Source organism: Typha latifolia, chromosome 6, assembly GCF_019914945.1.
Source record: "Typha latifolia isolate L0001 chromosome 6, TyphaL0001v2, whole genome shotgun sequence".
NCBI lineage: Eukaryota > Viridiplantae > Streptophyta > Magnoliopsida > Poales > Typhaceae > Typha > Typha latifolia.
Genome location: NC_133091.1, coordinates 14,141,548 through 14,158,534, shown reverse-complemented (window position 1 = coordinate 14,158,534; position 16,987 = coordinate 14,141,548). Strand labels below are relative to the sequence as shown.

Below are 16,987 nucleotides of genomic sequence, written 5' to 3'. Positions count from 1 at the left end.
AATCGTTATACAATGTACATGACATATTTCTTAAAAATATTTTTCAAGGAAAATGCTGCGGATTCTTATTAATATTCACCGTCTTTCTGTATATTAGATTTTGTACTTTTGTCACATAGAATATCTTGCTGGCTCATATCATTACTATATTTCAAACCAGTTGATTAAGTTCACTCGAATTTCGTACCCTGTTCTTATTTCTACTCTTTTAAGACAATCCAATACAAACTCTGTTAACAAGAAGCTGTGGAGAATATAAACAGAAAGCAATAACCATGCAACCTGAGGTATACAAGAAAAAAAAAACATTCTGCCATATCTTATTGTGATTCCTTAATTTTCAAAAGTGATATATTACAAGGTCTTTAATCATGAAAATGCAATCACATATCTACAAATAAAAAAATTGAGGAAACTATATTTTTGTATGTCTTACAAGAGAGGAATTAGCTAGGAGGAAACAAACTAAACACTTGAGCATTTGCCTAGCTCAAGTGATAATTCATCTAGCAGATCATCCAACATCAGAGCCTCCAACTCCATTCCAACAAACTCAACATCACAATGAAGGTTTAACCATCTGTCATTCTTCGCAAAATCTCGAGCCACAACATCTTCAAACAGATTGCTGGATTGATCTTGCGAACTAAGATGCAAATGAATTTTCATCTGGACCTCCTTGAGGACACGGCTTTCTACAAACTTTGAGCTAATATGGAAAACAAAGTTTGAGAACCAAGGGCTGTGAGAACAATAGTTTTCATAAGTTTCATACAGTAATTCATTAGTTAGGTCAAACAGAAGCTCCTGGTCTAGTGGTACACTGTTAGAGTTTAATTTCGTGATATCAAGTTCATAAGGCAGGTCATTTGCTTCTCCGAAACCTGCCTGGTTAAGGGAGTACAAAGCTCCAAAGAATCCTTCACGATTGAACCCATAGTTCTCTGATACATCCTTTGCATAACTGAGTTCAGCTTCACTCTTTTGATTCACTTGAAATTGAAGCCTGTCATGATTTGCTAGGCCCTCTGATTCTATGTTGCCAAAATTGGGTTCGATAATTTCCATTCCACAGGAGGGTTTAACACCCAACAACTTCTGTGGATTTGGAAATATGTCTAGCTCGTTGAAATGGGAACTTCCAAGCTCTAACTCTGAACCTACAGTTAAAATGGAATATTTCAATAAGTATGAAAAAGATACTGAAATGAAAAATAAAAATTATACAGTTTGAGTTCGCATTGATAGTGTACTTATTCATCTTTGTTTTTTTATAGGCAGGCACTATATGCCAAAATCAAGAGAATATATAGAAGTGAATCTGAGTCTTGCAACTTCTGAAGAGCTACTGAGAGTTTGGAATATCCTTTTCTATTAATTAGCAGAAAAGGTTGTGTGACGGTGAAGAATACAAATGGATATACCTATAATGCATATTATTGTCTACTAGAAAAGCATTTATAAATTTTAGATGCCTCACCTTCTAAATTTGTATACTTTGCTGAACTGACAGGCTCCTCTGAATCAAGAGTAGAGATCGGACCGGTTTTTGTTGCCTCACTGCTTGGGTTTGCTTTAACTTGCATTTCCTGCTCATAGGACGGAGTACAAGTAGTGCCCTCTTCTTTTGGATCTGAATCCACCCAAACTTTATTCTGGTTTTCCTCACAAGTTAACACTACCTTTTCTAGAGGTTCAGATTCTTGCTCATGGAGAGGAACACTGCTTGCATTCTCTCCTGTTGATTCTGAGATCTTATATGTTGTTCTGTGGCAATGCTCATTAGTTAGCACTGATTGTTCCAGATCTTGAATCACCCCCCTAGCATTTAAATCAACAGCATGCCCTTCACATATGTTTGATTCTGTTCTCTCCTCAGTATGCACGACAAAACCTAATGACTTTGCCTCGTCAGAGCTATGAATGATAACATCACTGTCCAGAGCATCGGTGACAGGTATCTTTGATGATAAAGCTTCATGAAGTAGTTCAATTGGAGCAACTCCATTTAAAGAAGATGACCTAAACTCGGGACTGGAATAAATTCTTTGGAAGATATTTGGTGTCAGTTCAAGTGAAGAACTGTCTTTATTTGACCTCAAGCTACCAGATAACTTTTTGGACTCAAGTAAACGTGAGTACCTATCCAAAGTTTCAGAAAGAGAATGGGACCTGTTAATACTTTGATGTGGATACCTATTAACAGAACCACCAATCTTCTGCCTTGAACTATCTCTAATATATGTAGCAGAGGCAGATCGAAACAGCTTTTCCTTTTGCACATCTTCAGAAACATTTTGACCATAAGGGATTCTATGCAGCATTCCATCCATGGATATCCGATGATGTTCTTTCTTCCGCTCATTGATTACATCCATGATCCTCTGTTTCAGAATATTGAGACGATTCAAAACATCATGATCCTTCTGGCCTTCCAGTTCACAATGAGATTGAGGAAAATACTCCGAAATAGGATCAGTTGTGTCATTATTCTTAATTGAAGGTTCTGGATCATATAAATCAGTATCAATATCAACAACAGACTCAGGTTGTATAGCCAGAAAACCAGCAAACTTCTCAGTTGAGCTTGAGCTCCTAACCAGAGACTTCTCTTCTTGGTGGACAAGAAGATCACTTCCCTTCCACTTATGTCTAAGCCTGGATCTGGATGACAGGCTTTTGGGTGTGCCTAAGAATCCTGTTCCCGGGAATGAGCCAGACTTGGTTAGCGCTCTTATTTCAGAAGAATGAAGACCAAGATAATTCTCCCAACAAATATTTGGATCTTCAAGAACTTCTAGAAACAAATCCTTCTGTGTACTGAATAATTCCATCATATTGACAAAGTCTTTTATAGCATCTCTACCCTGTTCCTGATCTGTTCTCTTTTTCTTTGACAAGTTCTCCAAGTGTTTAAATAGTGTTGCTTGCTTCTCTAAATTCTCTCCAAGTTGATCATATCCGACATGATTTTCAACATTAATCGTATTCATGTCACTACATACATCACATATTTTCCCAGAATTAGGCCTATCCATGCCTCTGGAGAACATTTGGACATCACTGCTTTCACAAGATTTAGTTCCGTCTGAATTTATATCAACAGTAGGCGTTTCACTCTGAGAAGCCATTTCATTAGGAAGAACATAATCGTCACACTCCAAGTAATGTATTGATATAGTTCGCAACAGCCGTGGTGCTACCGGAAGCATCTTTTGCTTCTGATTCTGTTTCCTGTAAAGTCGTTTTGAGATCAAAGCCCTCATCCAAGCCTTGAGAAAATTTCTTTTCAAGGTATTACTTTTATTTGTAACCTGGTGAACCCCAAATATGAATGAGTAAATATAACAGAAAATTCAATATAAGCAGATAAAAAAAATCTAACCCACTGGTATCTGAAAGTGCATAAAAAGTTACTATGCCTGTTTTTTCTTTCTAATTTAGTATTTGAAAGAATGAAATACTTGATGAATTAAAGAGGATTTACATTTAAATTTGGACAAAGTTCTTGCTTATAAGCTCACAAAATTAAAATGGACAAATAAACATAAATTACTATTGTCTCATAGTGGATAAAACTGATCATTATGATTTTTATACTACTAGTTCTAACCAAGACTTGCCAAAATAAGTTCTCCATATGCATGATATGGTTGAGAATTTATGACGTAATTACATGAAATCAACAATCCAGCAGATAATCAAGCATCAGACAGGAGAATAAACTTGACATATAACACCCAAATAATTTGCATATTGATGAAAAATGATAATACTGAAGAAAGAATTCCAATGACATGAAACTATAAACTTGCTGGTGATGATTTAACTTACTTCGGAATCTGCTTCACTGTCCAAGGTATCATGTTCATTGCCGCACAAAGGAGCATATGACCCTGGAACTTTTAGTCCTATAGCAAGAATTATCATGAATAAGTGAAAGAACTTGAAGAGGTTCCAATCCGAGAAGGAAAAATTTTACAGAACTAACTGATCCATTTTTCATAATTTTACTATTTACATGAAAAGAATATGGGACACTGAATTGATGCCTTAATCACTAACCCTTGCCTAAATTAACTAGATACTTTAATGCTGAAATATACACCCTGATTATCAGTAGCCATGACCATTTTAAAAGATCACAAATATATTTTACTTGGTTATTGAACTCATGACTAACCAAGGTTTTTTAGTTATCAAGCACAATTTCCTAGAAGTGCTCCTCATTTCATTAGCAAAGATTCAAAATTCCTCTTCAAGCAGTTATTCAGTAATCATTTCCAACAGAAACTATTTAGAGACAACAACAAACAAAAAGAAAAAAAAAGTTCCCTAGTATCTCTTCTAAAGTAGCACCATGATAAGAGCTAACTAATTACCTCCAGGTCGTCTGCCACCATCATCCATCCTAATATGGAGACGCCTGTAGAAATTGAAGAATTGAAGGAAATCCCATGAGCAGCCTTTAAATTCTTTCCCAAAAGGCAAAGAGCTTTGATGCTGCAACATTTCTGCCATATGCGGCAAAAATTTACTTTAAACACCTCAAAGAGGACAAGAAACCCCAGCTCCTCCACCTCCAACTCTGTCAGGGAAAACAACAAACACGTCATTGGCAACGAAAGAAACAGCACAATAACCCGAAAAAAAATAAATCAAATTAAGCTACAGAAGCATCAATCCAGATGGGCAACACCCAGTTCGATCTAAAACAAACTCCAGGTAAGCAAGTTAAGATTATTCACGCCACAACAGCTTAAACGAACAGAAAAGACGAAGGAACCGATGGTTTTACCTTAGACGGGTCGCGATAATATCAACTTCACATCAAAGAGGGGAAATTAGATTGGGATTTGGGTCTGGATTATGGTCAGAAAATAGGAGGAAAATCTACAGCTTTAGGGGAAGGAGGAGTTGAATTCTTCCACCCGACCAGCGAGAGAAGCAGTCGTTTTCTTTCTTTCCCCTTCTTGTTATAATCTCTACCAACTTTTGGATTTATAAACTTTTTATTTCTCCAAAACAACAACAACAACAACAACAACAACAACAACAAAATCGTAAGTCATTAAATTTGTCGAAATAAATTAAAATTCTACCTAAAAACTAGTAAAATTTTAGTTTATTAACATGCTCCTGTGTTTTAGTATTTGGACAGAAGTAAAATTAATGGATTTATTGACGTTGATATCGGCAGGGAATAGGAGCTTTTTTGCTAAATAATTAAAGGGAAGTGAACAAGACTTCTACAGTTGATATCTTATAATTATTTTGGTCTACTTTCTTAAATTTTATTTTCTGTACGTACGCGTCTAACCACGTGCCTCGGAACTTACGTGAATTAGAGGCCAACCGGACTTCGGATCTCCATTCGCAGGAACGCTGGCTAATAAGCTGACTAAAATATTTTAAGCTTTTATTGTACGCCAGAGCTGAGTTTAGACATGATTATTAGGCTCAACCCACCCACTCAAATCTGGTCCAAACCCATCCGATTTGAATCATCTATGACCCTACCTATAATACATGCATATTTTTATAATTTTTTTTAGTATCACATTGAATAAATAAAATATATTTATATAGGCCTATTAAACTCAGCCCAATAAGATATAATAATTTTATATTTAACATATTATATCTAATATCTAATATGCTAGTGGATGATAACGGGCTAAAATATTCTAGTTCGACCCAAAATCAGCCAGCCCACCCAATGATTACGTCTACATGAGATCTATCTCCCGAAGATATCATAGCATGTTGAAAATTGAGGAAGGCAATACAGGACGGTTGGAGAATGAGGATAATAAAATAGAGTCTAATAAAAATTTTAGAACCGAATTCAATTAAAAAATTTAGCTATTAAATGAAGGCCCAGTAGTCTATATAGATTACTCATACTCCATATTTTTGTAGATTCGCATTTATTCATCCAGGGTGGATTCCTTATCCAGGTTTTGTAGATCTGCCTTTCTGGCTCAAATATTAATATTTATCCTTATTCAGATATTTTTGGGTTATAATATCCTTATTCATTATATCTTTATAATGGGCCCAATTGAGAAGCCCAGCAAAGGGGAATAAACTTATCGGGCCCACTCATACTTTATCAAGATTTTATTTTCTTTTTCTCCGGATGATATTTACATAGCAAAAATTACAAAAACCATATATATAAATAACAATTATGCTCATGCTTCATCCACCTAATAAAATTTTCGTAGGGGTAATTATGTTATTATAAAATATTGTTTTATTAATAGTATTTCTTCTTGCTTAGTAAATATTTTCTTGTACTAGCAAATGAATATTTTGCTGCACAAAGATTGCCGAATATTCCAATTAACTACGATGGTTTATTAAATTAAAATAAAATTTATAAATATAATACACCAAAAAAATGAGAGATATTTTGAAAAGCTTCGTTGTTGTTGGTACAATATTAAAACACAAGCATCAAATCCAAAGAATAAAGAACACTGGCTAGCTAACTATAATTTTATCATAATCTTCATGGATCTTGACCCAAATTTAATACGGTGTGTTCTCCCTAACTAGCCAACTCCATTCAATAAATACTTACTTTTTTATAAAAAAAATTCTTATAAAATACTTCGGTTTTCCTTTCGTGTGTTTCACCCATAATTATTTCATTATGTAATTAAATCCCTTTCACGATCTTATTCAGTCATGAAGCTGAAATGGTGAGCATAAGACAAAGAAGAGGCTATTATCTAGTGCTTAATCCTCATCATCTAAGTTAACGTGCTCGATAATGCCGATAATATAACGTTAATTCTAGATCAATGCGGTTCCTGCTGCTCCCAAACAAATGGAGCTTCTTTATAATGTCACACTATTAACAAATAGTTGCAAAAATAAAAAATAGAATGGTTGAATTTTTTTTTTCCTTAAGTAAATGACGTCACTAGATGCATAATGCAGTAGATTAACTAGTTTAATTATGGGTTAGGTCAGTATTTAGAGGGAGATTAAACTTCTACTAATTGAAGTGCATGAATTAGGAGAGTTGACTTTTAGAAACGTATCTCCAAGGATTAGCCATTGAGCTTATATTATTAGCCATGATGTTAGTCAAGACATATTTAATGTATGCAGACTTGGGATATTTTTATTAATTTATTTTGAAGAAATAAAGGTGGACTTTGTAAACTTTGAGGAGTAGTAAAGCCATGCACGATATAATTAGCTTGAATCCACGTTGGAGCAAGTGGAGAATTAATGAGATACAAATTTGAAATCTTATCGGCTTTTTTTTTGGACTGGACTTAGTAAATTATAAATGTATATTTAATGAAAATGTTTTTTTCCTAAGTTTTTTTTTAAAAAAAAAATATATTATTGTTTTGAAGATTAACAACTATATAAGAGCTTCTTATAAGCATATTCTTATAAAAATTCTTTTCGCAAGAAGCATATTCTTATTAAAATTCTTTTCGCAAGAATATTAATATTAAGAGATCAAAAGATTAATTAGTGGGATTTTTTTTTTAATTTCTATAATTTTTTTAAAATTAATTATTTTGTGAACGATTAATTTTAATCAGGCTTCACAAGCCCCTGGTTTAAAGCCAGGGCCGGTTGTTTGACTTCTTTTTTTTTTAAATCTCTTATTTTATTTATTTTGTAATTAGATTCCTAACTAGATTCCTTCTGTTTAAATAAGGAAAGTACTTTATGTTTCACATATATTTTAATCTCAGTGCAAAGAATCCTCATACTTTTATGAATTTGCATCACCTTCTTTTCGGGGTTTTTATGCAAAACACCACAATTAGTTCGTCCAAAATGAATATTATCTGCAAATTAACTAAAATGTTTTTTTTTCAAGTGGTTTTACGAATATATTATGCCTATATTCCAAAAAAAAAAAAAACATTAAAAAGAGAAGAGAGAGATCATTTTATTATACAAAAATAAGATTTAACTTAGAATGTTCAGCATTAACTAAGGAGTGGTGGTTTTGCAAATTTAACTGATATAGGAGGGCTAATTTATAAATATGGCAAAAAAACGATAGCTGTTTCATAAATAATAAAAAATAGGTGCTGATTTGAAAAAGGAAATCTAGAAAAAGGAAAATAAAAATAAAATAAAACCTCTCTCTGTCATCCTTCTTGGATTACTGAAACCCACCCCACCTATGGTCAACTACTCAAAAAGATTTCTCCCACTCAACATTCAACCCCCCAAAACTTTAAAAAGTCAACTCTCTCCTTTCTCCTCCACTCCCTCTCCTCCCCTCTCCTCTCCTCTCCTCTCTCCACCAATCCCTCTATCAAAACTTCCCCATGCTCTAATCTAAACTTCCAATCTCCCCACTTCCCTTCCTTTCCTCCTCCTCAAATGGGCAACGGCGTCGCAAAGCTCACCCCGTGCTTCTCCGGCGCCGGCCAAGGGCGGCGTCGCCACTTATCCTCCGCCGCCGTCACCTCCGAGCCCTTCCCCGACGACGGATTCGGCCACTCCTTCTTCTACTCATCCGCCCTCCCCGCCTCCACCTCGGCCACCGCCACCGGTGTCGGCGCCGGGAATGAGTCGGAGATCATAGCCAGCCCCTTCTTCTCGATATCCGGCGCCGCCATCAGCGCGAACCCTTCCACCCCGCTCTCCACTTCCGCTCTCCTCCACGAGCTAACCGCCTCCCCGGCCGCCTCCTTCGAGAGCTCCCGCTCCTTCGCGTCCATACCCCTCCACCCTGCTCCCCGCCTCTCCGCCTCTCTCTCTGGCCCTCTCTCCGCCGACCACAGCTTCTCCGGCCACTTCTCGGAGCGCCAGTTCATGTCCGGTCCTCTCGACCGCCCCGCCCTCTTCTCCGGCCCCCTAGACCGCCCCTCCTCCTCCTCCTCCTCCCTCTCCTCCGGCCGCCTCCAGCGCAACCTCTCTCAGATCATCGCCGAGCGCCGCGCAGCCCGCCGTCGCCACCGCGCCAACCGCTCCTTCTTCCGCTTCTTCTCCAAAGCCGCCTCCAAGCTCCAACTAAAGAAGCCCAAACGGAGTGCCGACGACTACTCCACCGACAAGAAAGAACACGAGCAATCATCCACCTACGCGAACGGCGAAGAGATTTACTTACCCGATGCCGCAAACAGCGGCAATGTCCAGTGGGCACAGGGGAAAGCAGGCGAGGATCGCGTCCACGTGGTCGTGTCGGAGGAGCACGGATGGGTCTTCGTCGGCATTTATGATGGATTCAATGGCCCGGATGCCACCGACTTCTTACTCTCCAACCTATACTCCGCCGTGCACCGCGAGCTCAAAGGCCTCCTCTGGGAGGAGGAGGAGGAGGAGGAGGAGGAGGAGGACCTGACATGCACTTCTCATGAACAAGACTCGCACGTTTGCAGCTCTTTCTGTTGCGAAGAAGAGAGGAAGAACTCGGCCTACGGCGACATGTCGGAGCTCGACCGGAGATTTAAGGAGCAGCTGCGGAGGGCAAACTCCGCAACCGGAGTTCAGCACCCGAAGGTGTTGAAGGCTCTGTCTCAGGCTTTGAAGAAGACAGAAGATTCTTACCTAGACATTGCAGACAAGATGGTGTTGGAGAATCCTGAGCTCGCTCTCATGGGCTCATGCCTTCTTGTGATGCTGATGAAGGGGGAGGATATCTACATTATGAACGTCGGCGATAGTCGCGCAGTTTTGGCGCAGAAGAGCGAGCCTGATCTGACCAACATACTCGGGAAGGCGACGCAGGATCTAGAGAAGTTCAAGGTGGAGATGATGCGGCAGCTCGAGGCGTATGAGATGGATGAACTCTCTGGTTTAACTGCTCTGCAGTTGACCTCAGATCATAGCACCTCTGTAGATGATGTGAGAAGACTACTCTTACAATTCTTTACTGTTTGGATATATGTATTTTTGTTGTTGTTGTTGTTCTTACTTGGATTGCTGATGATTTGACTCAGGAAGTGCGACGAATTAGATCTGAACATCCTGATGATCCTTCAGCAGTTGTGAATGGAAGGGTGAAGGGGTCTCTGAAGGTTACTAGAGCTTTTGGGGCTGGCTATTTGAAGCAGGTATGATGCTAGTTACAATCTGGTTGTTATTAAACCATATGGTTGCTAGAAAATTTAAGTTGGCTAAAGTCATCCATCATCTAACACAAAAATTCTTCTTCTTCAGCCCAAATGGAACAATGCCCTCCTGGAGAGGTTTAGGATAGATTATGTTGGAGCCTCCCCATATATAACATGCAATCCAAATCTGCGACACCACAAACTTAGCCCAAAGGACAGATTCCTGATACTCTCATCTGACGGGCTTTACCAGTACTTCACTAATGAAGAGGTGGTTGCCGAAGTGGAACTCTTCATCACAACCAATCCTGAAGGTGATCCTGCTCAATACCTTGTTGAAGGTGTCCTTCGCCGTGCTGCAAGAGCAGCCGGTAAGATCCAATATAACGAAAATATGTCCTTAATTTGCTTATTTTATATAGACATCTTTTGACATTCCTGCATCTATGAATGCAGGCATGGATTTCCATGAATTACTCGATATACCGCAAGGATTCAGGCGAAAATACCACGACGACGTTTCCATCATAATAATCTCCTTGGAAGGAAGAATATGGAGATCCTCCATGTAGATACTGATAACATTTTCGAAGAACAAATATAGAGGTCCATGGAAATTTCAGGCTGGCTCTACATATTTTTTTTCCTCCATTGCTGTTTTTTAATAGCAGCACTTGAGCTTCAGAAATCTGGTGCTCCCAGAACTGATTCATTCTGTAAAACGACTGAAACTACCCATTCATTTACACTCTTATAGAAATGAATTAAGTGACACTCAATAATTGTTCCTTCGCTGCTGTTTGATTACTAATCTTGAAATGACTCGTTGGCTTCCTGTCAAATTTTTTCTTCTTCTTTCTATTCGGATCAACCGCTGCATTGAGGTCATGAAGTGAGCCTTGTATTTTCATCTGATCTAATATTTCTGGGCATGTGTTGATAAAATTAAGTGCCAATGAAGGATAACTTAAAGATTCTACCACATGGAGCATTCTTCAGTGGTAATTGCTGATTGATAACTCACTGATGATCCTTATTCAGATCTTCTCAGTGGCAAAGGCTCAAAGGAATCAAACAGCAAGATAAAACAAACTTCCTACTGTATCATTATTGAAAATGTTACAAATTTATCTCAACCCTATCGCTTCATAAATCTCATACTGGATTTTATCTGACAGTACAAACTGTCTCATTCTTTTATCTCTCTTCTTCCATCGCTACAATCCTAATTATCTATTCAAATTACAACACCCTCGGTATATATCTAATGTTCTTATTTTGAGCGTTTCTTCCATGCCCTTCATCCAAATTAGTTGTTTTAAGTGAGAAAAAAAAATCAAACTGTTGACAGAGCCAAGAGTACAATTGAGATTTCATAATATTCATCTCTTCAACATGTAGTTATCTCATCATCATCTCTCTTCTTTCTGTTCCTCTCTCTTATTCATATAAAAATAAATCAAATTCTTATCAACATCTACGTATCCTATATCCTTATTTTTTTTCTCCATCTCTGCCCTTTTGCTTATATATGAATAAAGAATATCTGATTTAGATCAAGTTATCTCCCTTTCCAAAGTTCATTCATCTGATTCAAAGTTGATTTTAAATTGATTTGACTTGCATAATCTATAGTCCAATTCATTTACTGATTATATTTGTTTGCAAACTTAAAATTTTCTTAACTAGTTCCACACAGTTTTCTCTCTTCTCTCTCTATCCCTCTCCATAACTAATATTCTTAATGACTAATTAGCTCTTTAAGCACTCAGCCATTTAGCAGCACTATAATAGTTCTATGAATATCACTTTATGTCAGCAAATGCTTTTTGAGACTTTATCTGCCGCAATCTGTAACGTATATTATCAGCATATGCTTCCAAGCAATGATTCCATATTATTTATTTATTTATTTAAAAAAGTTATGCTAATATTCTAATAACAAGTCTGACTATAACTATAAAATTTTGGGCTTCGTTTGATTAGTCCAGTTAGGTCTGGCCTGGTGAGTATAGGGAACGGGCCAAGATATGATCCATTATTGCGGGCTGAACCCGATCAAGATCCGGCCCGTTACCAGAATTTATCCGAAATACGGCGTTTCGGAGTTTTTTTTTTTTTTTAATATTAAAAGTGGGGTTTCGGAATTGATAGGTGGGTCAGTTGTTAGTTGGAAGATGACGACAGTTGGTGGATTTAGAAGAAGATAGAAAAGGGAGGTGCGATCACTTTCCTTAAAGGAGTAATAAAGGCTAAAAGTATACTTTTTACCCTAAAAATTTTGTAAAACGTTTTGTTAATCTATAATTAGAATACACTAAAATAAGTCTATAATTAGAATCTCTAACCTAGTGGACGGTTTGGAAGGCGCTTTTCCATCCAAGTTTTTATTTTTTGTTTTATTACTGTCCAACTTTATACTAAAATTAGTCAAATTATTATCATAGAGAATTAGTTGGTGACTTAGTTTAATTGTCCAATTCAATTGATGACTCGACGATGCATTAGTTTTAAAGAGCAATTCAACAGTTCGGTAGCTTAGAACGATATTTAAATGGCGTTTAGTTCGATAATACACATGGTATAAAATCTAGACTAACTTATGTTTTAAGTTTTTAGATAAACCTAACTGTCTTTATATATATAATATTTTGGATGAAAAAAAAGAAAAAAAAATTCACACTAGAACATTGATTGGCTCGCTTTCTTTTGGAACTCCCCCAAAGATTCAAACATAAAATGCACCATGTGTTAATAAATTAGTAAAATGACTATTCCCAGACGACCTGATTTGTTGGTGACAAGGTGTATTAATATTAATGATTTGTTGGTGACAAGGTGTAATAATATTAATGATTTGTCCAACAAGTTGAGATGTTATAATCGAGATGTCGTGGACGAAGATCGCCAATTTAGCTTTAGATTAAGCAAACCTACGGATTAGCAATCTCGTTCCGCGAGTCTCATGATTGAAAAGCCGGCGAGCGCAATACTTGGACGGCTTCGAGTATGGTGGAGCCGCGGCGGGGTTGGTCGCGCCGCCGTTCTGTCGGGGTTCGCCGTCCTATTGCTTGCTTTCTTCCTCACGTATTCCTCGAGGATTCGAACGAGCTCTGATTCGTCTCTCGTCGATCTCACTCTCCTAAGCAACGCGGAGGAGAATGGCGCGCGTAAGAATTAATTGCTCTTCCAATTTATCTTTGAAAATCTCCTTCTAAAATTGCAACGGCAACAGCAAAAAAGTATATTTTCCATAATAGGATAAAGTTTAGTAGTAGTAGTAAAGCAGGAAAAAAGATTCCATTTTAATCAATTTAATCTGTCGAATTTGGGATAAAAATCTCTCTCTTTTAAATTTTTTTCATCGGTTTGCAGTGTGTTTAGATGGAAGCCCACCAGGTTATCATCTCCAGAGAGGTTCTGGGAGGGGATCAGATAGCTGGCTTCTGCACCTGGAGGTACTCGATTGGATTGAAGTTTATCGGGTTCGAACGAATACTAAACCTTATGTTTGGCGCAAACTTGCAGACTCGTATAGTTTCTTCGATTCATGTCTCATTTGCTTAAATGTCTCAGTGAAATCTCTAGGCTTTTGATATTAACTTCTGTTGTTGATATTTTCTTGACTGAGGAAATGATAAACCGCAGACATTAAGCTCTATAAATTGGATATGAAGCCTTTGCAGTTTTCATGTTAGTCTATGTCTGCAGGAAGGGTAGATTTATGTATTGATGTATGCATGAAATTTAATGAATTTTGTTAAGATTTTCGATCTATTGTATATGCTCAATCCTATTGCTTGTCTTGAGATTTAGGGTGGCGGTTGGTGCAACACCCTAGAAAAATGCTCTGAACGGCAGAGGACACCATTAGGTTCATCTCATTACATGAATCAAGAATCTTTTGTTGGCATCCTAAGCAGCAATCCACTGAGCAATCCTGGTACTGCTAGCATTTACATCATAATTTGTGTAAAGGTTACTCTATGAACAGTAATGTCTATTCCAAACTCACCTAATATATTCATTCTAGATTTCTATAATTGGAACAAGGTCATGATACGGTATTGTGATGGCGCATCATTCAGTGGTGATGTGGAAAGTGATCATCAGGTAGCTCTTTAGTGGCAAACTTTCCATATGTTAGAATTTGGTTGTTATTAGTCTATGATATTTCTATCTGTGTTCACTACGCATTTAGTTCTAAATTATCTGTTGTTTCAATGGTGTGTAGAATGGAACTAAGATCTTCTTCAGAGGCATGCACATTTGGGAAGCAGTTATCAGTGAACTCTTAACGAAAGGGCTTATAAATGCTAAGCAGGTCGTTAGTTTATTCAATTTATAATATTCGTTATCTTGCAATCAGATTATCTAGATTTTGATTGAATAAATTATTTATGTTCTAGAAAATTCAAATGCTGTGTATCACATTCTTGCGCACCATGGACTGTTTTCCTTTTTCAAAATATGAAGAAGTTAACGTAGTTACAATATCAACTGTAGTATTGCTAAAGCATTCTTTTTCACTTTTCAGGCCTTTCTTACAGGATGTTCTGCTGGTGGTCTAGCTACTTTTATCCATTGTGATGATTTTCGTGCACTTCTTCCCGAGGAGGTCATTGTGAAATGTCTTTCTGATGGTGGTTTTTTTCTTGACGAGTAAGTCTTGACAATTTCAGGTGCAAGTCATCACTATTTCTTTGATAAATGACACTAACATACAAAGACCAGTTTATGTTCTAATGTAACACTGTCTTTTAGTTAAATTGCTGTTCCTGTTTAAGTAACTAGTTCTCTCTTCCTTGCAGGGAGGACATATCTGGTAAAAGGACCATAAAATCATTTTATAATGATGTTATTCGCCTTCAGGTTTGCTCTCTTTCTGCACGCATACATAGAATCAACCATCTTCTCTCATGTAGATGTATCCATTATTTATATCAAAATTTTTGCGAGATCCATATTTCTCTTTTCCAACTTCCATGTGGTTATAGTATCTCTTCTTCATATTTTTGTTCTCTGGACTGGACAATGGAACAGAAGACACCCCAGCTTTCCATGGAATAAGAAGAGACAGCCAAAAGTGCTTAGGAACAGCTTATCTTAGGCTTTCAAAGATATAAGGTCCGATTGCCAGCTTGAGGTTTATGTAAAATCAGACTAATTGTAGAATCCCTCTCTAATTGCTTTTCTCTGAAATTGGTTATTGTTAGCATCCTTCATACTTCTTTTGAACAGATCTGATAGCACCAAAACCTTTACCCTTACTAGTGCTGTTTTTGATATCTATCGGTCATCTCTAAACCATTACGGTTTGTTACCTATAGATGTTAATCTTAAGCCTTATATTCATTAAATCTTTATACAGCTTCCTCTGTTTAAACTGCTGATTAGAAGCTCACTTGCCTGATCTCAAGCCGACGAATGCATTCATTTATTTATCTTCTCAATTGAATTGCAAATCCACCTATTATTGTTTTCCATCCTCTGCTGTAACATTATTTTAGTAGTCAGGGAACTAGAAATTTTTTCAGATGAACCTTCCTTGACATTAAGCATTATTTTACTTTTTTTTTTTAATGTAATTGTCTTATTCTATCCCATCCCAATAATTTATAGAGAAGAATTTTGCTGATTTCACATTTCAAAATGCATAAATGGAACTTTGTTTGACTAATTTTCCTTCAGAATGTGGAAAAACATTTGTTGAAGGATTGTTTGGAGACTGAACCAGCTAAGGTAGGTTCTAAATTTGTTTCTGAATTCATTGACTCTCCTAGTTATTGGATGGTACAGCTTTTTCATGTGTTTTCCGTTTCCAGTGTTTCTTTCCAGAAAAGATAATCAAGAGCATTAAGACACCATTTTTTATTCTCAACTCTGCATATGATTCATGGCAGGTACTTGTTATCTGTCCTGCTTATGTTTCTGTTTTGTTTATTATGATGCACGGGTTCTAACTGTTGATATTGTGGTACTATAATTTCTTTAGATATCAAATGTTTTGGTACCAGAAGATTCTGATCCTGAAAATTCATGGGCGAGGTGCAAATTGGACATTCATGATTGTGATTCCACTCAGATTGAACTCCTCCAAGGTAATAGCAGACAGGCCAGTATATCTTGCTCGAATGATACATGTTACAAAAAATTTAAATCTTGATCTTGATTCAGAACCTCTTTCTACCATTGCATCAAACAGGATTTAGGATGGCGTTGCTTAATATCTTGGGAGATTATCAGCATAATAAGAATATTGGCATGTTTATCAACTCCTGTTTTGTGCACTGCCAGACCTACGGGAGCCCATGGCATTCACCAATTTCGCCAAGAATTAACAATAAGGTACTGCCTGCCATCTTAGCTCATTTGATGTAAGCTTTAGGTATGGTTTACCCGATTGTTTGATCGTTCGATTCACTTCATGATAACCTTTTATTATCCAGACAGTTGCAGAGGCTGTGGGTGACTGGTATTTCAACAGAAGGGATGTAAAAGAAATCGATTGTGCATACCCATGCAATCCTACATGTGATGAGATGGAGTCTATTTAAACATGCGATTGTTCTCGAGCAGCAGAATTATTATTGTCAACTATAATTGTGAAGTGTAAGATTGATCCACCTCTCACTTCACGCTTCCATTGAAATGGTGGTCTAAATTGTATGATATCGGTATTAAAATACCGTACCGGATCAAGTGTGTTAAGTTTTTTCTTCTTCTTTTTCTCCCTTTCTGAAACAAATTTGAGCAATTTATTGAAGATAAAGTAAAGAAAATGTGGCTCGTGGATTGTAGCTTTGAGCATAGCAATATAACATCCAGGTCTACATATATTACCTATGGTGATTGGAATGTGTTGAAATGTAGAGTACCAAGTGTTCTTGGCCTAATGGTATTCAAAACCATTCTTCGCATGCCAATTCGTCGCCGAA

General features: G+C 37.1%; 3 protein-coding genes across 5 annotated transcripts; 2 read left to right on the top strand and 1 right to left on the bottom strand.

The window, feature by feature from the left end:
- Positions 1-293: 293 nt before the first annotated feature.
- Positions 294-5,171, bottom strand: LOC140791505 (uncharacterized). The gene is made up of 5 exons (XM_073142107.1): positions 4,799-5,171; positions 4,383-4,588; positions 3,835-3,911; positions 1,481-3,314; positions 294-1,160 (listed from the first exon to the last, which is right to left on the bottom strand). The coding sequence occupies exons 2-5, from the start codon at positions 4,519-4,521 to the stop codon at positions 466-468; spliced, it is 2,745 nt and encodes a 914-aa protein (XP_072998208.1). The 5' UTR covers positions 4,522-4,588; positions 4,799-5,171; the 3' UTR covers positions 294-465.
- A 3,127-nt stretch (positions 5,172-8,298) lies between these two features.
- On the top strand, positions 8,299-10,828 carry LOC140791104 (probable protein phosphatase 2C 4). 2 transcript variants are annotated; one of them, XM_073141503.1, is made up of 4 exons: positions 8,299-9,840; positions 9,936-10,049; positions 10,156-10,420; positions 10,506-10,828. In XM_073141503.1, the coding sequence occupies exons 1-4, from the start codon at positions 8,374-8,376 to the stop codon at positions 10,619-10,621; spliced, it is 1,962 nt and encodes a 653-aa protein (XP_072997604.1). In that variant the 5' UTR covers positions 8,299-8,373; the 3' UTR covers positions 10,622-10,828. The 2 variants fall into 2 exon arrangements, with proteins under 2 accessions (XP_072997604.1, XP_072997605.1); XM_073141504.1 differs by having other exon boundaries at positions 8,333-9,840; positions 10,156-10,363.
- A 2,061-nt stretch (positions 10,829-12,889) lies between these two features.
- On the top strand, positions 12,890-16,831 carry LOC140791105 (pectin acetylesterase 5-like). Of its 2 annotated transcripts, none has more exons than XM_073141505.1 (12): positions 12,890-13,219; positions 13,425-13,507; positions 13,866-13,992; positions 14,083-14,162; positions 14,284-14,373; positions 14,587-14,711; positions 14,861-14,921; positions 15,741-15,791; positions 15,875-15,952; positions 16,045-16,150; positions 16,255-16,397; positions 16,499-16,831. In XM_073141505.1, the coding sequence occupies exons 1-12, from the start codon at positions 13,015-13,017 to the stop codon at positions 16,604-16,606; spliced, it is 1,257 nt and encodes a 418-aa protein (XP_072997606.1). In that variant the 5' UTR covers positions 12,890-13,014; the 3' UTR covers positions 16,607-16,831. The 2 variants fall into 2 exon arrangements, with proteins under 2 accessions (XP_072997606.1, XP_072997607.1); XM_073141506.1 differs by having other exon boundaries at positions 12,934-13,219; positions 15,765-15,791.
- The last annotated feature ends 156 nt before the right edge of the window (positions 16,832-16,987 follow it).